At 54.4% G+C, this 19,191-nt stretch overlaps 2 protein-coding genes across 9 annotated transcripts; both read left to right on the forward strand.

Moving 5' to 3' along the window:
- The first annotated feature begins 9,056 nt into the window (after positions 1-9,056).
- On the forward strand, positions 9,057-13,650 carry Klk12 (kallikrein-related peptidase 12). 3 transcript variants are annotated; one of them, XM_013508919.1, is made up of 6 exons: positions 9,057-9,317; positions 9,442-9,496; positions 9,923-10,082; positions 10,752-11,011; positions 11,748-11,881; positions 12,271-12,357. In XM_013508919.1, the coding sequence occupies exons 2-6, from the start codon at positions 9,460-9,462 to the stop codon at positions 12,289-12,291; spliced, it is 612 nt and encodes a 203-aa protein (XP_013364373.1). In that variant the 5' UTR covers positions 9,057-9,317; positions 9,442-9,459; the 3' UTR covers positions 12,292-12,357. The 3 variants fall into 3 exon arrangements, with proteins under 3 accessions (XP_013364373.1, XP_013364372.1, XP_005412773.1); XM_013508918.1 differs by lacking the exon at positions 12,271-12,357 and adding an exon at positions 13,318-13,650 and having other exon boundaries at positions 9,059-9,317; positions 10,755-11,011; XM_005412716.2 differs by lacking the exon at positions 12,271-12,357 and adding an exon at positions 13,318-13,650 and having other exon boundaries at positions 9,060-9,317.
- Positions 13,651-14,305: 655 nt separating this feature from the next.
- On the forward strand, positions 14,306-19,127 carry Klk11 (kallikrein-related peptidase 11). Of its 6 annotated transcripts, none has more exons than XM_013508911.1 (6): positions 14,306-14,872; positions 16,422-16,513; positions 16,876-17,032; positions 17,349-17,614; positions 18,222-18,338; positions 18,682-18,766. In XM_013508911.1, exons 1-6 carry the CDS (start codon positions 14,535-14,537, stop codon positions 18,684-18,686), a joined length of 975 nt encoding a protein of 324 aa, XP_013364365.1. In that variant the 5' UTR covers positions 14,306-14,534; the 3' UTR covers positions 18,687-18,766. The 6 variants fall into 6 exon arrangements, with proteins under 6 accessions (XP_013364365.1, XP_013364364.1, XP_005412774.1 ...); XM_013508910.1 differs by having other exon boundaries at positions 14,307-14,872; positions 18,222-18,355; positions 18,682-19,127; XM_005412717.2 differs by having other exon boundaries at positions 14,724-14,872; positions 16,448-16,513; positions 18,222-18,355; positions 18,682-19,127.
- Positions 19,128-19,191: the final 64 nt, after the last annotated feature.

A 19,191-nucleotide genomic window follows, 5' to 3' on the forward strand; every position in this document is an offset into this window, starting at 1 on the left:
ATAGCAAATAAGAACAACAGCAAATGAAAAGCAAACAAGACACATTAAGAAAAACAACAGTGAAAAAGATACAGTGATCAAGACAATGTCAGAAGAAAACAGGGATAAAGGGGAATAAAATGAGGAAAGCAATGGTCCTACTCTACCAGTAATGATACTGTACCACCAATTCATTTGCCTGTCTCTGCCTGAGGATCAAGAGCTAGGTCTTTTTTTTTTTTTTATTTTTTAGGTTTTTCTCCGGTACCAGGAACCGAACTCACGACCTTGCGCTTGCCAGGCAGGCGCTTTTGCCGCTGAGCTAAATCCCCAGCCCCAAGAGCTAGATCTTGAAGTAATACTAATAGCAGTAGTTTAGTAGTAGTACTTGGTGGCACAGGTGGTTAAACCCAGGGCCTTGCACATGCTAAGCTCTTTACCACTAAGCTCTCTCCAGGCCTATTTAATTTGTATTTTGGGACAGGGTCTCACTAAATTGTCCGGGCTGGCCTCAAACTCCCAATCCTCCTGCCTCAACCTCCTGACAAATAGCTGGTATTACAAGCATGCGCCACCACACCTGGTTTGATGAACATTTTTAAGTTAAAAAAATAACACCAGCTCTAGAGAGCTTTGGGGAGGATTACCTGGATTACTGTGTGGACATCCCCGAGAACGCCTTGTGCAGAGTGCATGCATAATAAGTGGTAGCTGTCAGCGTTATTGTTAGGGAGCTACGTGCGCCTGTTATTGACATAATTGGGATGATGCTATGTCTCCAAGGTCCCAGCGCCACAGCCAGTTGGCTTGAGTGACAGCTGGAGATTTGAGAGAGTAGGAGGCAGCCGCCCAAAGCCTTCCTGCGGAACAGAAAATAATGACACAGCTGAGCTGGGGATTCTGACTACCAACACCTTAATTGAGGAAAGCTGGCCGGGAGGTGAGGCTCCTTGGCTTCCTCCCTCCTCCCTTCCTGGGACTTCACAGCTGCCTGCCCTCCTCTTCCTGTTTTGGCCCAGGGGACTTACCATAACAATGGGAGCCTGTGTGGGGAAGGAATCCGGAGAGCAGGTGGCAAGGACTGGGCCTCCCAGAGGGGCTTTGTCTACGGGGCGGCCGCTCCACGGTCCAGGCATGTACAGGATGCCTTTGTACCTCTTTCTCCCAGGGAGCCATGCAGGTGAAATGCCGTCCTCCCCATTTTACAGAAGTATGGATCTAGACTGAGGAAGGTGGGGAGTGATTTTACCCCACCCGGGCTGAGGGGAGACACGTTTCTGAACATCCCCTGGACGTCATCTCAACCAGTAACCCACTGGGAGGCTTGTGCGAGGGACTTGGTTGGACCTCTCAGGCTAAAAGGGACAAAAGGCCGTGCTTCGCTGGGGTGGGGGCACACACCTGTAACCCCAGCGTTCTGGGATGCCGGGGCAGAAGGGTTGCAAGTTCGAACACAGCCTGGGCAACTTAGCAACTTAAGACCCTGTCTCAAAATGTAAAGTTTTGACAAGAGCTGGGGATGTAGCTCAGTGGAAAGACACTGCATTCAGCTCCCAGTATCACCGCCCCCACAAAAAAAGTCTCATGTTTCCATTCTAAGAGGTCAAGCGGTCAGGTGAGAAAAGCCGACAGCTCATAGGAGCCTGCAAGAGCCAAGCACCCCAGGTGAGGCTTTGTAGAGGGGAACGCTGCGAGGTCTAGAAGGGCCATGCGACCTTTCTGCCTGCCTGGAACAGGTTTAGATACAGAAATTGACACCACTCCCCAAAGGGGTGCCCCATCTCTGGGCCAACCATACAACTGTCCCTACGTGACAACCAAGACCCCCAGGGTCCTCTTCCCCTTGCTGGGTGCAGCTCACTGGCCCTGCCGTGGGTGGTGGGCTCAGCAGGTCACGGTCGCTTGTGTGGAAGGACAGTACAATGTTGTGAGCTGAGGACACACTCACACTCCTAAACGAGTTGGCCTCTATCACAACACAGACCCTAATGCTCAGAGCTGGGGGGACAGGGCAGCCACAGGGTCCACATGGCCCCTAATCTAACCCTGATGTAAGCCCAGTGTCTTCAAATCCAAGAACGCTGTCACTGAGTGGGGGTTCTGATCATGTAACACTGACCTGCGGCTCTCTGGGGGAAAGAAAAGAAAGTATAAAACATGCACAGTGAATGAAGAAGCTACAGCTACCGCGTGTATCCAACAACACAATTTCAGATAGGAGGAAGGAGTTCAAGGAGTCAGGTGCTTAGCATGGGACTGTAGTTCACAACAGCGCATTGTACACCCCGAAACAGCCGAGAGCAGACATCGAGTTCTCTCACCACAAAAAAATGACAAGTATGTGAAGTAATGTGTATGGTGATCAGCTTGAGGTAGCCGTCCACAATGCATGTGTGTTTCAAAACATCGCGGAGTGCACCGTAAGTATGCACAATTTTTATTTGCTATTCACAAATTTTAAAAAATAGAACAAAAACTGGATATGGAGAGGGAGCAAGAGAGAGAGAGAGTGCTAAAACGGACCCACAGTTGAGCCTAGTTGAAAATTCAAACTTTTCTAAAAGAATTTGTAGAACAGGCCCGCCGTGCTGGGGCACACCTGTGATCCCAGAACACTGGGAGGCTGAGCCAGCAGGGCAAGATTGAGCGCCGCTTGAGCAAGGTAGTGATTTAGCAAGACTCTATCTCAAAATAAAAAATTTCAAAGGGGCTGAGGATGTTGCTCAATGCAAAGGCCCTCGGTTCAATCTCCGACACCACACACAAAAATTTCAAGGTTGAGCCCGGTACGGTGGTGCACATCAGTAATCCCAGCACTCTGGAGAGCTGGGTAGGAGGATCACAAACTCAAACCCTGCCTGGCCAACTTAGTCTCTGCCTCAAAAAAAAAAAAAATTTAAAAGGGCTAGGAACGTAGCTCAGCATGAAGGCCCTGGGTTCAGTCCCTAAATACACACACACACGCACACACACACACACACTCAAGATTTTCTACTATTTCTGAATTAACTACAGGTCAAATCTTAAGTAATAACAACCTTAAGCAATAGTGAGGATCAAGTTACACTTCTACCTGGGGATGGATCCTACCAAATCCAGACTAGGTGTCCCTGTACTCTTAAGAGAGTTACTGAACATACAGCAGTGGGTAAATATCACTATCAGAACCACTGTCCTGGGGCCGGGGATATAGCTCAGTGGCATAAGCACCTGCCTGGCAAGCGCAGGGTTATGAGTTCGATCCCCGGGACAGCAAAAAAGAAAAGAACCACTGTCCTACCTAAGTCCCCCGCAGTGCCCACGTCCCAAACATCCTCTGGGGGGATGGACACTCTGCCCCAGTGACAAGCACATGAAAATTACACCACACCTTTGCACTTACTCTTGCTGAACGTGGTAGGGTCATCAGCTTTCCCCGACCCTGAAGGCTCTAATCTGGGTCAATATAACTAAGAACAGGGCTTTGAAGGACTAAAGCCCACTCAACTCCTACCTGGGAGACGGGTGACACCCCCGCTGCTTCTCCATTTACCAGCCCTGTCCAGTCTGCTCCAAACCCTCAGCAGCATGGAAGGCGCTGCGTGGTGGGTGGTAGCCCTGGCTTGCAGCTGCCGATGCGTTCCTTCCTGTCCCTGTTGCAGCAGCCACAGCTGCGGTCAGCCTTCTTCCAAAGGGCACCATGTGCCCAACGTCACCTCCCTGGGTACCCCCAGTCATCACGTGCGATCTGCAGGTATAGGGACGAAACTGTGCAATCCCCTTTCCTTACCCACCTCAGTGTCTGCAGCCAACACCTCCCACAGCACCTCCTATAACACAAGCCAACACCTCATATAGCGAGGGAAATCTATAATAAATGTATCAAACCAGTTTTATATGACCCACAAGGCTTCCAAAACGAAGATCCCTGCTGGGCACGAGACATATGCCTGTGATTCCAATTACATGGAGGTGGAGGCAGGAAGATCGCAAGTTCAAGGGCAGCCTTGGCAACTTACTGAGCCTTGCTTCCCAGTGAGAAAGTGAAAAGGGCTGGGGATGTAGCTTAGTGCTCCTTGGGTTCAATCCTGAGTAATCCAAAGGAAAGAAATAAAGGGAAGGGAAGAAAAAGAGAAAGGAGGGGGCTGGGGATTTAGCTCAGTGGCAAAAGCGCCTGCCTGGCAAATGCAAGGTAGTGAGTTCAATTCCCAATACCAGAAAAAAAACCAAAAAGAAAAAGAGGAAGGAAATGAAGAAAGAAAGAAAGAACATACTAAAGACCTGGGAAGGCAGTGTGTGTCTGAGCAGCCTCAGGAAGAATGCACTATATGTAGAAACACGATTGGACACACCGGGTCTGGTCTGAGGGGAATAACCCCAGAGGGGAACCCAGCAGGGCCAGTCCATTCAGATTCCCCTGCCTCCTTGCTGCCTTGGATCATTAGTGGGGAAGGCAGGAGCCCCTTCCCGTGAGGGTCTCTGGAAAAGAAGGGAAAGGGTCAGAGAGTGACTTGCTTTAGGGAACAGCAGGGCTGGTGTGTCTGTGACCTGCCTCTGGGAAGAGGCAGGGAAGGAGAAAGGCAGCAGGGAACATCAGAGATCTTCTTGCTTCCAGGGCCCTTCCTCATCCTTCCATTCAGAGTTCAGTCTCTTGAAGCAGAACACTGGGTCAGTCGGGCCTCGAGGAGGGATTGACCTGCGTGTGAAGGTTTGTCTAAGCACACTGTGCGGTGTGTATACAATGACCAAGTCAACTCACAATGAATCTGTCAGACGTATCCCCACAGTTAAGCAATGCATGACTGTTCTCCGTGAGCCTCAGCTCCATGCTCTAGGGTATCGTGTCCCGAGTTCTAACACTCACTGTCTCCAGCTTTCTCCAGAAGTACGTATGAGATCATGTTGTTGATGCAGAGCCGTGACCCTTATACCGATAACCTACACCTGTGTCTGAGGAGATTCAGCCGCTATACCCCTTAGGATACACAAATACAAAAGAGCTTGCACAAGGAGATGGCCAGCTCGGGACAGTGGTGCACGCCCATAATCCCAGCCCTCTGGGAGGCTGAGGCAGGAGGATCTCAAGTTTGAGCCCAGCCTCGGCAACTGAGTGAGACATTGTCTCAAAACAAAAAATAAACAAAAAGAGCTGAGGATGTAGCTCAGTGTGAAAGCCCTGGGTTCAATCCATGAGCCTCAGCATGTAGATTACAAGGCCCCACCTCAGCTGAATTCTTGAAAATTATTCAGTAAAATGAGAATACTCCCCACTGCACCTCTTTGACAATGTCAAGAAACAAGTATAAGTTCCTTGGCCCCCACAGCGTAAGAGAAACGCAACACCTGGGAGGACTTGTGGGGTTCTGGAGGCAACATAGTCATCATCTGCAAATCTATGCGAGCCCATGTATGCTGTCGGCCTGACTTTCGTGGGGCCCTAGCAGCTGTTCAAATGCAACACAGCAAGAACCCCACTGGTGCCCTGAACCCCCTCCTTGCTGTGGGCTCTGGCCCCTCCTGTGTGCCCCTTGCAGTCCAGACCACCCTCAATGGCCACAGTTGTCCATGGTTTCTGATGCAAGCGCTCACCCTCTGGACCCTGCTGTACGCAGGAAGAGAAGAAGCAGCTCCTACACCCATCCAGGGCTGTCCTGGAAACACGGGCTCAGCACCTGCGACTTCTGTCCCCAGGCGCCCACTCTGCCTGGAGTCCTGGATTCATCACCCCACCCACGCAGCACGGCTCCGCTACCTTCACAATTCAGCAGGACAGGGTGACCTCCCGGGCCTCAGCTCCTGCAGACAGCAGGTGCCCCTGGATGCCCCGCCACTCAGAAAGTCCTCAGGATTTGAGTTGAGAACCAGGACCCTGTGGACAACAGCTCCACCCTCCCACAGCATGGGACTTTTGGGAGAACCGCTGCTTTTCTCTCCTTAGCCGGGACGTCCCTGATGAACGGGGCCCAGCACACTGGCTGGACATCAGGCCATCACCTGGGCACTCACTCAGCACCCCTGCCCATTTCCAAAGATCCTGGGCCATCGCACATGATCTGCCCACTTGGGTTAGGTCAGGGCAGCACCGTAATCCCTTATCCAGAGTCACCCAGCCTGGGGAAAGTGACACTGGGGTCCCTGGCCTCAGAGGTGTCCTTCACATTGATCAGGCTCACACACACCTGCACACACAGAAGCCATGGCAAATGGAGAAGCCCCTTCTCCCTCCAGAATCCTACACACCGCTGGGAGTGACCAGGGCACCCTCCTCTTCTTAGAAGGCCGTCGTGGCCCTTGGACAGGCACCTGACGGAATGGGCACCTTCCTTCTGCTTGGGCTTTGGGGCTCACAGCATGCCACACTGGCTTGGCACAGGTGTCCTCATTCAGTTAAGTGCCACATGGCACCTGTGGGTCATCAGCCCATCTGAGTGGATTATCGAAAAGAGCTGACCTCCATTTTTTCTAATGGTTGACCTCTGATAACTTATCAAAGTTTCTACTTCCCTCTTTTCCTTCTCCCCAAGGTGATAAAACCCCGGTGTGACCAGGTGTGGTAGTGCACACCTGTAATCTCAGGGAGGCTGAGGCAGCAGGATCTCAAATTCAAGTCCAGCCTGGGTAACTTAGTAAGACCTTGCCTCAGAATTTTAAAAAATCAAAACAGGCTCGGGATATAGCTCAGTGCAAAAGCACTGGTTTTAATTCTCAGTATTGGGCAAAAGAAGGAAGGAAGGAAGGAAGGAAGGAAGGGAGGGAGGGAGGGAGGAAGGAAGGAGGAGGAAAGGTAAGGAAGGAGAAGGAACGGGAAGGAAGGGAAAGGAAAGGGAAGGAGGAAGGGAGGAAGAAAAGGAGGGAAGGAAGGAGAAGAAAAGGGAGGAAGGAAGGTAGGAAGGAAGGAAGGAAGCAAGGAATGTAGGAAGGAAGGAAGATAGGAGAAAAGGAAGGAAAGAAGGGAAGGGAAGGGAAGGGAAGGGAAAGGACAGAAGGGAGAAAGAAAGCTAGTCCCAGTGGTCCTTCAGACCACACAAACCCCAACCTGCACATAGCAACCCTCACCCCAGCCCTACCCTTCCATTGCCTCTGAGGCTGTTTTTGGACCAGGTTGGGAAATCTGCCCTGTTCCCCAAGAAAGCCTCATCCTGTGCATACTAAGCCCTCTCTCCCCTTCTTGGCTGGTGTTGGATCATCAGTCTCTGCAAACAAACAAATGCGGGCTGGGGGTCCATGTGCGTCAGTGGGGCGGCCACAGCAGGTGATCGGAGGGCCCGTGGCGGGGAGGCTCATTCAGATATGCGTTTACTCACACACTCGGAAATACTCTCCCCAGGCCCATGCTGGGAGCACAGGAACGCACAGATGAGAACCCTGGCTTGCTGTGCTCCCACCCGCCCCCTCTGTAGGTTCTCAGGGGGAAACGGGGCCCTGCACTGCGCCTGGACAGGTGGGGAGGCTTCCTGGCAGGTGGGGCCTCAAAATGTCTTTGCCAGAGTGGTGAGGATTCCTTGAAAACAATGAGACAGGGGTACTGCAATGTGAACAAAGGCACCTCTGCCTTCTAGATATTTGCCATCTCTAGACTCCGGAAGGCCATGTTCAGAGCTGAGATGCAACAGGGGGCTGCTCCAGATCATCCAGGGCCTCAAAGGTCACGCCGAAGGGCCGGGCTTTGTCCACTGGATGGCTGGCCCACACTGCGGTTATCACCAGTTGGTGGATGTCGGATCAATAGGCAAAGGGATTCTTTGGGGAGTGGTGAACATGTTCTGGAAGTAGTAGTGATGGTTGTACAACCTCGTGAAACCGTGATTGTGGCAGAAGTCACTGGATTGTAGAGTTTAAATTGGCTAAAATGCAAATGTTTATGTTATATGAATTGTACATGGGGAAGGGGGAGATAGAGAAAAGGGGGAGAAAGAAAGAGGAGAATGAGAAAGAAAGGAGTGAGAGAGAGAGAGAGGAATCTACTCTGTTAAACACAGCTTTATTTTGTTTTTTTCCAGTATTTTAGGATCAGGAAATACCCCGCTATAAATCTACATTTCTAGCTTCCCCGAGAAAGTCAGAGGTTTTGGCAACGTGGGCCCACACGCCATCCAGCAGGGCGGCTCGCCAAGGCTGAAGGGTGAATTTTATTGCATGTAAATTACACCGCAATATAATGGATTTCTAAAAAATCCACCGAAAGGGAGGGATGAGTTAGGTGGTTTCTAGAACAAATCAAACCCTGAAGTTTCCTCACCGCAAACACAGGCGAGGACACAGACAGCCGCAAGACAGGACGAGAAAGCAAAGGATGGAAACTGGATGGGGATGAGGGCCCCGCCCTCAGTGGCCTCCCGTTGTACCATCTCTGGTTCCTTTTCCCCTCTCTCTTCCCGAATCCTCTTCTATCTCTCTCTCCCTGCCTTTCTCCCAGGTGAGAGGAAAACTCAGAAAAGCTGGGAAAGACTTCTTTCATCCCTCGATTTTTCTCCTTTTTCCCTCCTTCTTCTTTTCCCCTCCCCACTGTCTCTCCATCTCTGCCATTTCTATTTCTCTATGTCTCCTCTATGGGTTTTATTTAAGCAGTGGAAGCTCTTATACAAAGAAAAGCTTTCACAGAACTAGATGAATACACTTCATACTGGCGTGTGCGTGTGCATGTGCGTAAGCGTGTGCGTGTGCGTGAGCGGGGCCCTCCAGGGTGAGCAGAGTTAGCTGTGCATTTAAGAACTCAGAGTGAGGCTTGCAAGGAACCCCACCAGGGAACTCTCCCTGCCTCTCCCTATCTCTCCTTCCTCTTCCTGGGGCTCCCTGTTCTCTGTGTGGGTGCACCTCGCCCCACTCCTGCAGCCTCTCCTTCCTCCTGCTCCTCCCTGTGCCTGGTCGGCCGGGGTGGTCCCACCCACTCTGCGCATCCTCGCTGGGGTGGGGATTAGAACCTGGCTGCACAGTCCCCCTGAGTCATCACCCCCCGGGCTGCAAGCTGGCCGCAGAGGAGGGACCGGGAGTGGGGCTGTGTCTTCCCACCCTGGGTCTTCATCCTCCCTGCTCTGTTTAGCTGCGAAGCTCAATTAGGGTCAGAAAAGAGCTCCTGTGGGATCAGAGCATGCCCCACCTCCACCCTTCTTGTCCCCTTCCCTCAACCCGGAAACTGGACGGGCTGACACAGCAAGAGCTAAAAGCCTGGCCAGCCTGGGGCCTGGGGCAGGCAGACAGAAGGAAAGGGGACAGGTGGAGCAGTATGTCAGGTGGCAGAGGTGCCAGGTGGACAGTGGGAGGGCTGGCTGGCACAGTGGCGGGCAGGTAGGTGGACAGAGAGATTGCCGAGAGGCAGACGAGACAGGCTGAGCCCACAGGACTCGGCAGACAGACACAAGGTGAGCAGGGGCAGATGCTGGCATGAAGGGGACAGGTGGAGGAGGATGAGGCCTTCACAGAGAGAAAGATGGGGCAGAGGTGGGGACGGGGCCCACTCTCTGAGATTCCTCACCTCTCCCCCAGACCCTAGAGGTGGCCACCATGAGACTTGGTGTCTTTTCGTTCCTGTGTGCTCTTGGTGAGTTCTGTGGATAGCGGGAGGCCAGGACCATGGCTGGGTCCCCCGTCCCCACCCCAAGGAGGTCTCCACCTCCCCAGTTCAACTCTGACCTCAGCCCAGTCCTAGGCATGGGAAGGGATCCCTCTGCCTGCCCGGTCCCCAGCGGCTGGGTCCTACTTACCTGTCTGTCCGTACCCTGGCCCACCGCACCTTCTGCCTGTCAATGTCTGCACTTTCTCTAGAGATCTCTTCTCCCTTTTTGTTTCTCTCTGGGCCACTCTGGTGTCTCTCTCTCTCTCTTTCCCCCCCCTTTCTCTCTATCCTTCTCTCTTTCTCTCTCTCTCTCCTTCCCTCCCTCCCTCCGTGTCTGTATCCCTCCTCCTGTGTCCACCCCCCAATCTTTCTTTCTGTCTGACCCCATCTCTGGCCTGCACCTCATGCCAGGTTTCAGCTGGGCAGACAAAGAGAAGATCTTCAATGGCATCGAGTGCATCCCTAACTCCCAGCCCTGGCAGGTGGGGCTGTTTGAGGGCACCAGCCTGCGCTGTGGGGGGGTCCTCATCGACCCTCAGTGGGTGCTCACTGTGGCTCACTGCAGCAGCAGGTAAGACGGGGTGGGGGCAGCGGAGGTGGTGGGGAGGCGCCACTCACCGGATAGGAATCAGGGGTGAGGGTGCCAAGGAGTAGGAAGCCAGTCCTGCAATAGGAGAGTCCGAGGTGAGACCAGGACTTGAACTTTCTCAAGAGTGGGCTTGGGCGGGAGGAGCACCTGGGAGTTCCCTGGAAGCTGCCTACCTGGGCCTCCCATTTCCTCGTGTGCCCTTCCTTTCCCCGTGGCATCTGTCACCAGCCCCAGACATTCCCTGACCCAGTCTGGACCCAGTCAGGAACTATAGCTGTCGGTTCTCTTGGCCACTTCGCAGGTCTGATGCTCTGGGTTTCGTTATGAAAAGGGAGACCTGACATAAAGGGGCAGGGAGGCTTGGAGGCAGGGAGGCATAGCAGGATAGAGAGGCCGTTTCCTCCTCGCTCGCTTGGTCAGCAGCGCCAGCCACACTTGCTCTTGCCAGGCAAGTCCCTGTCCTCCTGTCCTCACTGTGAGCCTCAAAAAGAGGCCTAGTGGGGAGGGGACACCCCAAGTGGAAAGAGCAGGGGACAAAGACCCAGAGACCAGAGGAGAGACTGGTAGAGAGGGTGTGGCTGAGAGAGGACGGATACCAAGGTGCAGGGCAGCAGAGAGGCCACAGCGAAGGGACCCGGGACTGCCCCCCAGCAGGTACTGGGTGCGCCTGGGGGAGCACAGCCTCAGCAGGCTGGACTGGACGGAGCAGATCCGGCGCAGCGGCCTCTCTGTGACCCATCCCGGCTACCAAGGAGCACTGGGGAGCCACGAGCATGACCTCCGGCTCCTGAAGCTTCGCACACCTGCCCGCCTGACACGCAGCGTCCAGCCGCTGGCCCTGCCCAGCACCTGCGCAGCAGCCGGCACCAACTGCCACATCTCGGGCTGGGGCACCACCAATCGACCGTGGGGTAAAGGATCAGGGTGCAGGGAGGGGTGTGGGCTGTGAGGAGAGGTCTAGAGCCACGGCAGCTGGAGGAGGGACAGCAACAGGGTTGGGGCGTGGGGACCGAGATGGTGGTGGGCAAAGGGCTTAAGGGTGTGTGTGGAGTCAGAGCAGAGGTCAGAGTGCAGTCAGGGTCATCAGACTGGAGCAAAGGTCACCTATAAATAGAATGTAGGTCACAGGTTAAGGTGTTAGAGGTCACTGGAGCTCTGGTCATGGAATCCAGATGTTACCTAAGCTGTTCAGAATCTGAAGTCAACAACTGGGGGTTGATCACACAGCTGAGGTTGGAAGTCATAGCTTCTGGGGTGTGGGGCCAGGGGTTTGTGTTCATGGAGTCTGGGGTCAAATAAACAATGATCAGAAGACAGTTTGGAGTTGGGACACAGGAGATGAAGGTTTAGGATCCAGGTTAGGATGAGGACAAGGACACAGGGTCAGGAGACAGAAGATTCATGGTGGAATCAGGACCATGAGGTAATGAGATTAAAGGTCAAAGGTCAAGGGAACTGGGCCAGCAATCTGGGGCCAAGGGTCACTATGAAATTGAAAGGTAAACCTGAAAGTCAGGGGTTTTAGGAGGGTAGTGTAGGATGGTGGGGGCAAAGTACAGACTTAGATGGGGTTTCCTTGGGAAAAGGGGTGCAGCCTCAAAGTGGGGAGCTCTGACAGACCCTGAAGCACCCGCCTTCTATCCCCAGATCCATTCCCAGACCGACTCCAGTGCCTCAATCTCTCCATTGTCTCTGCTGACTCCTGTCAAGCTGTATTCCCCGGCAGAATCACAGAGAACATGGTGTGTGCGGGCGGTGTGGCTGGGAAGGATGCCTGCCAGGTGAGTGCGTGCCTGAGGCCGGTTCACCCAGACAGGAAGTGAGGGGCGGGGAAGGGAATGGGGAGACCAGAAGCAGGAGGGGAGCTGATGGAAGATGAGCTGGCGACAGGGGACAAGGGAGAGAAATGGGCTGAGAAAGGAGGGGAGCTCAGAATAAGGATGGAGAGAGACGGGACACAGATGGAAGGGTCAGGGAGAGAGGACAGAGGGAGGGGGACAGAAGAGGGACAGAGAAGGAAAGGAGGGTAAGGGAGCACAAAGACAGGGAAGGGAAGAGACAAACAGACCAGGGACAGAGGGTATAGGAGGATAAAGAACTGTCTAGACTTGGTGCTCAGACAGGGACTCCCCTGTTTCTACGGCACTAAATCTTCTGCATACCATCCCAGGTTAAGAGTGACAGATTCTGAGAAACCACTTTGAAGATATCACCAAGTATTACAGCAGCCACTGATAATGTCCTACCAATCTGTCCATAACTCTGTAATGTTTCTATTGTTCCTATGCTATTTCATAAATGGATGTATGTTTATTTCTATGTGTTTCCTACAACAACCATTGGGAATAGTCAATGAATACTCAGTTGGTCACTCATGTATAGCTCTATTTATTTTCTTTAGAAACCACTTTGAAGACACCAAAGTATAGTACAACAACCATTGATAATCTCTACCGCTTTTGTCTGTAACTCACTATTATTTGTCTATTTGTTTTCCTGAGGAACTATCTGGTAGATAACAATATGTAAAACAACCATTGATAATTTCCTACCACTTTGTCTGTAATTCAGTAAGCCCCCTTATTACTATGTTATCCTTCTTTTACTCTTTAAAATTAAAAAAAAAAAAAAAAAAAAAGAGTGACAGATTTGGGGACAGAGACAGGAAGGCCAGTGGACTCTGATTTTATGTTCTTTCCCACTTGGGTCCCCCAGAAAGGAGGCTGCTCTACCTTACTAGCCCGGGACATAACCACTGTCCTTAAGAGAACCCTGTGCCCTTATGGAATCCCGCCCTCCTCCTCTGAGATTGGTCATTGGTGATGTGTGCTCTCCCTCCATTGGCCAGAGCCCCAGCCATTGTCCTTAAGCGAACCCTCTGTGCTTATGGAGTCCCGCCCTCCAACCCTGGGATTGGTCAAAGTTGATGGTGCTCTCTTCCTGCATTGGTCAGAGCCTCAGCCATTGCCTAACAGAAGCTGCTTCCCTTTACCTTAGAGCCCTACCCTCCTCCACTGGGATTGGCCCCTGGGGATGTATGTTCTTTTCTATTGGCTGGCCATTGCCATTGGCCTTTGGAAAGGGAGTCTGGGCTGTGCTCATTTCTCCAAGACCGGACTTGCAGCCCGGGTCCTCACGGCCTAGGAATGACAGAGAGGGAGCAGGAACAGGACTTCTCCCTTATTCACGCAATTCTCCTTTTCCTTCTGTCTTCCAGGGAGACTCTGGAGGCCCGCTGGTGTGTGGGGGAGTCCTTCAAGGTCTAGTGTCCTGGGGATCTGTGGGCCCTTGTGGGCAAAAAGGCATCCCGGGAGTCTACACCTTTGTGTGCAAATATGTGGACTGGATCCGGAGGATCATGAGGAACAACTGAGCCGCTTCCTCCATCCTTACCCTTTGACCCCGGTGACCCTCAGCACCGATACCTCCTCCTCCCTCGCCAAGCCCACACTGGTTGGTTTGGGGACCCTCTTGGAACTCTTCCAGCCACCCCTTCTGAGACCCATGACGGGGTGGGAAGTCTGTGTGGAATAAAGGTACCAGAACCAAAGGAGGGGCCACGTCTGTCTGCTTGATGTCCCTGTGCTGTGTGAGACCACAGGGAGGGATTCCAGCTCCCCAGCCTGGAAGGATCAAAACCGACATCAGATAGGGCAGGAATTTTCCCTTAGGGATCCCCCGGGAATGGAGAAGGGAAAATTACTACAACAAGAAAAGCAAGGCCCACTTTTCCCCACCGACCATGAGAGAAATAGCGCCCAGCGTGCTAAGGTTTTCAGTGACCTGCAAAGAACCTGAAGGGGAAAAAAGAAAATCGTGGGCTCCAAAATACTAGCTGAAAACTGCAAAATCAAAACGCACACCCATTTAATGAGATGTCTACAAAACAAAACACTCACTGCACTGTCCAGCTATAGATCCACTCTTTCGTGTTGAGCACACACCAGACTTTGTATGGGATGTCGGTGTGTTCTTATACATCTGTGATGACCTGGGCTGGGATGTAGTCTTAGAAAACAAGAGAACCCAGCCTGAATCTTTCCCTTTTTTTGCAGTACTGGGGACTGAACCTATGGCCTTTGCACTGAGTCTACACCTTTGTGTGCAAATTATCAGCTACATTATCAGCCTTTTTTTTTTTTTCTTTTTTTTTTGGTGACAGGGTCTTGCTAAGTCACTAAGTTGTCCAGGCTGGTTTCAAACTTGTAATCCTCCTGCCTCAGCCTCCTCGATTGCTGGGATTACAGGTGTCCACCACCATTGCCGGCTTCATCCTGGGTCATAAAAGGGTCCTGCCCATCGCTGAGGTTCTACCTCCACCATCTCTCCTGGAAGTGGGGAGGAAACACCTTCCTCTGAAGGAGAGAGGGGTAATCACCGAAGCACAGGAACGCTGCTGAGCACCGCTGCGCTGGGCTCCTTCCTGGAATCCTCATGCCACCTCCCACCCCACCCCAAGGCAGGGCTGTCACCCCCATGGAGCAGATGAAGAAACTGAGCCTCGCAGGGGTGGAGTCCCTCAGCCCACGTCACAGAGGTAGGAAGAGGCAGAGCCAGGGTTGGAGGCCAGGGTTGGCTGCTGTCAGGGCCCGGGCCTACCCCGCCTTGTTGCACATCTGGTTAGGGGAGAGAGGAGAGGACGATCAGCAAAGAGATCTAGCTGAAAACACACCAGCTGGGAGCAGTGGGGATCCGCAGCCGGGTTTCGCAGATGAGGAAACCGAGGTGGCTCACAGGCCGGAAGTCATCGGGCTCAGGTTACACGGCATCCAGTAAGTGCCACGGCTGGCCTTGGACTCTGGTAGCCAGCATCGGAGGCCTGGGCAGTGGGAAGAGTGGTGCAGAGGGAAGGTGAGCAGACAAGTGAGATCCCAGCGGAGCCCTGGGACGGGGCCCCCATTGAGGGCCCCTCTTGGGCCTTGGCTCCCACAGGCCCCAACCTGCCTCCCCCGCCCGCCTGTCCTGCCCCTTCACCTGGCAGTAGCCCCACCTCTGTGATGCCCCAGTTTCCCCCCAGTCTTTGGAAAGGAGGAGGGAGGGATCCAGAGGATCCCAGGCACCCGGGGGTGTTAAGCTGTGAGGAGGGAAGGGCAAGAAGAAACACACACACACACACAGGCGCACGCACACGCACGCATACGCACACGCACACATGCGCACACACGCGCACGCACACACACACAGAATCACAGGACCGCAGAGAACGACACAGAGATCCAGGCAAGGTGCGTGCATGCGAGAGGGCCATGGAGGCGCAGAGAAGAGGGCTTGGAGAGGTGACAGAGGCAGGCGGGCAGCGCCCCAGGAGGAGGCCTCAACACCCCGCCCCCGGGGCGATAAGGCAGGGCTTGGAGGCCAGTCATCCTGGGCCCGCCCGGGGCCACCCCCCGCCTGCCCGTCTGCCTGGTGCCTGGCGCCCTGACCCAGCCTGCCGCAGCTGCCACCGCCGGGCCCCAGAGCCCCAGCCCCAGAGCCTGTGAGTGAGTTGAGGAGGGAAGGGAAGGCTCCTTGCGGAGTCCGCCAGCCCCAGCGCCAGTCCTCCTCTGCCTCCCTCAACCCCGCCTGCTCAGCTTGGGTGCGGAGCTCTGCCTCTGCCTCTGCCTCTGCCTCTGTCTCTCTCTCCCTCTCTGCATCCCTCTTTTCCAGTCTTGCAGCCCCCAACCTTGATGACCTCTGACCCCAGCTTCAGTGGCTAAGTACAGCCCTTCCTTCGCCTTCACCCCCACCCCCGCCGGCCAGGGCAGCTGAGGGCACCGGCCCTCCCCCTGGGCAGCCCCGCCCAGCCCTGTCCGGCCACCTTCCCAAGACACAGGGGTTCAGCAGAGGAGGAGAGGGCAGGACACCGTCCTGCAGAGTGCCCTCCTTCACCAGTGGGGGTCAGACCTCAAAGGTTTTGTGTCACCCTGCTGTGGGGACAGCAAAAATAGGGTGGTTACCAAGTGGGGCCTGGCTCTCCCCCCCCCCCCCCCCCCAAACCCAAGCAGGGGGAGTGGGAAAGAAGAAAAACATTCTCAAAAATGCCCTAGGCCGCCCCACAGATGCTGCTGGCAGCCCAAGGCTTGCCCCAGCTAAGCTCCTCTCCACAGCATCCATAGCTCCTTGGCTTACCGGAAGCCCCGGCTGGGACCAAGCCCTCTCCACACTGGAGGCCAAAGACTTAAGGGTTGGGAGGCAGGGGTGCTGAGGGGACCAGGAGGTTTGCCAAAGCTTGTTTCTCCCTAGGGGAAGCAGGCGGGGGTAGGGAGAAGCAGGTAGCCAGAGCAGGCAAGGGACAGAGATAAGGTCACCAGGCAGCCCTGGATCTCCCCTTAAAGTGATTAGGTCCCTGTCTCCCTCTTTGTTCCCAGAGGCCCGCCCTGTCCCCCTCCAGGCTATGAGGATTCTACGGTTGATCACACTTGCTCTGGTGACAGGTACCGGCATGCTGGGGGCAGAGGGGCCTCTCTCAGGAATCTCTAGGATTCCCCGGGGTCTGGTTCGCAACTGGCTACAGCAGGTGTCAACCCTTCAGGTGTCAGAAGCACAGGGGGAGGTCCAGGCAGTCCCGGGGGCATGGCCAGGGGAGCTGGGAGGTGGGGATGAGCACTCGAAGCACATCCAGGGGCACAGTGTCCCCTGGCCCATCCTTGTGGCAAGACGTCAGTCCTTTAAAGTAGGACCCATTTGTATGGCACACCAGAGTGTGACCAGACCACTACCCTCTCTCTGCTCCCACCCTCATTTCTGGGGATCCCCCCACCTCTTCTCTGAGTCCCTGTTTCGCTCCACCATGCAGGGCATGTAGGGGGAGAGACCAGGATCATCAAGGGTTACCCGTGCCGTCCTCACTCCCAGCCCTGGCAAGTGGCCCTGTTCCAGAAGACACGGCTGCTGTGCGGGGCAACCCTCATCGCCCCCCGATGGCTCCTGACAGCAGCCCACTGCCGCAAGCCGTGGGTGCGGGGGCTGGGGCGGGGCTGGGAGGGGGCGAGGGAGAGGGCGCATGTGGGGAGGGTTTGGAGGTGGTGGGGGGTGGCAGCATGGCTGTCGGGGACGGGGCTGGAAGTGCAGATGGAGGGGCGGGTGATGCTGGCACTAAGGGGGTGCTGGGGCTCGGGAGTGAGTGGGCACACAGCGTGGAGGGCACGGTGGGCAGTGGAATTACGCCACTTCATTCTTGAAGGGGTCTCGCACCATCTCTCCCTGCCCAGCCCTGCCCCACGTCTCCTCTGACCTTTCCACTTCTGGCCGCCCTCTCTCCCTCTGCAGCCATTACCAGGTCCTCCTGGGGGGACACAACTTGCACCAAGACGATGGCTGTGAGCAGAGGCAAACGGCCACTGAGTCCTTCCCGCACCCACACTTCAACAACAGCCTCCCCAACAAAGACCACCGCAACGACATCATGCTAGTGAAGCTGCCCAAAGCAGCCAGCATCACCCGGGCTGTGCGACCCCTCGCCCTGCCGTCACGCTGCGTCACCGCCGGCACCAGCTGCCTCATTTCCGGCTGGGGCACCACTTCCAGCCCCCAGTGTAGGGGAACACGGAGGGGGTGGGAGGGGCGGGAGGTGAGGACCGAGGAATTTCCCTGAGATGAGAATCCCAGTGACACAAGAGGGGCTCCCTGGGGTGTCAAGGGGGCGGGGGACGACCCGTTGAAAGGCAGAGCGAAAAGTCAGGGCTGGGGAGGGTGGAGACTCCCCAGAGTTTGGGCCTCGGAACGGACAGACCCGATATGTAACCCCAGATCTGTCACTTGCGAGTTGTGGGACCCAAGACAAGTGCTTCATCTCCTGGAACCTCAGTTTTCTTCTCTATAAAATGAGAATAAGCGCTGGGGATTTAGCTCAGCGGCCCAGCGCTGGCCTGGCAACCGCGAGGTCGTGAGTTCGATTCCTGGTACCAGAAAAAAAAAAAAAGAGAGAGAATAATCACACCCACCTGTCAGGGTTGGATGAGCGAGATAAGGAGTAAGGAATTTACTCAATGGCATTATTGTTGCCCTTGGTATAAGCAGACGGGTGAGCCGGCTGCAAATAAAAAGGACCAGGTTCTCCCAGGTGCTGGGCGACAGCACAGTGGGCCCTGCGGGGGCAGGGAAGCCGGGGGCTCGTTCCCACACCCCCTCCTGTTTCCACAGTGCGGTTGCCCCACACCCTGCGCTGTGCCAACATCTCCATCATCCAACACGAGGAGTGTGAGGGCGCCTACCCCGGCAACATCACGGACACCATGGTGTGCGCCAGCGTGCAGAAAGGCAAGGACTCCTGCCAGGTCAGCGGGCGGCGCTGGGTCTCCAACCTCAATCCCATCTCCGCTGACATCCACCATCTACCCCCAGCCCAACTCCGGCCCCCCTGCGGCTAACTCCACCTCCACCCCCAGTTGCCCTTGCAGACCTGGATACAACTCCTGGCCCCGTGCCCACCCTCATTTCCAACCCAACCTTCCCCAAACTATTTTTCACCCTAACCCCACCCTTATTCCCCAAACTCATCCCCACCCTGTCAGCAGTCCCCTTGCAGTCCTCCCATCCCCATCGCTTCCTTAACACGTGACCCCTCTGCTCTGACTGGCTCTCTCCCTCTCCTCCTGCCCAGGGTGACTCTGGGGGCCCGCTGGTCTGTAACGGGTATCTTCAAGGCATTATCTCCTGGGGCCAGGACCCATGTGCCGTTTCCAGAAAGCCCGGCGTCTACACAAAAGTCTGCAAATACGTGGACTGGATTCAGAAGATCATGCACAACAATTAGCAGGATCCGCTCACACGGTCAATATCTCAGTGTTTTGAAGTCTGCTCCTTCTTGTAAGAAACCCTCAGTCAAGACTGTAGTATGTTCATTTCCTTTGGACTGCCTTCGCTACATGAGGTACCACAACTTTATTAATCAGCTTAGGGTTTGGACTCAGAATCCTGAATTCAGGTCCTGTCTTGGACTAATTTGTCATACCAGAAATGATAACTGTTTTGTCTATTTTATCCCTGATCCTGAAACTATTCTTGGCAAAGGCTGAAGTTTCAATAAATATTTGAAGAATGAAAGAATCTACTGAGTCCTTAGTATGTGCCAAATCCTGGTTCCAAGGGCTTTTAAATGTATCAACTAACT

This window comes from Chinchilla lanigera, unplaced genomic scaffold (assembly GCF_000276665.1).
Source record: "Chinchilla lanigera isolate Chin_1 unplaced genomic scaffold, ChiLan1.0 scaffold00157, whole genome shotgun sequence".
NCBI lineage: Eukaryota > Metazoa > Chordata > Mammalia > Rodentia > Chinchillidae > Chinchilla > Chinchilla lanigera.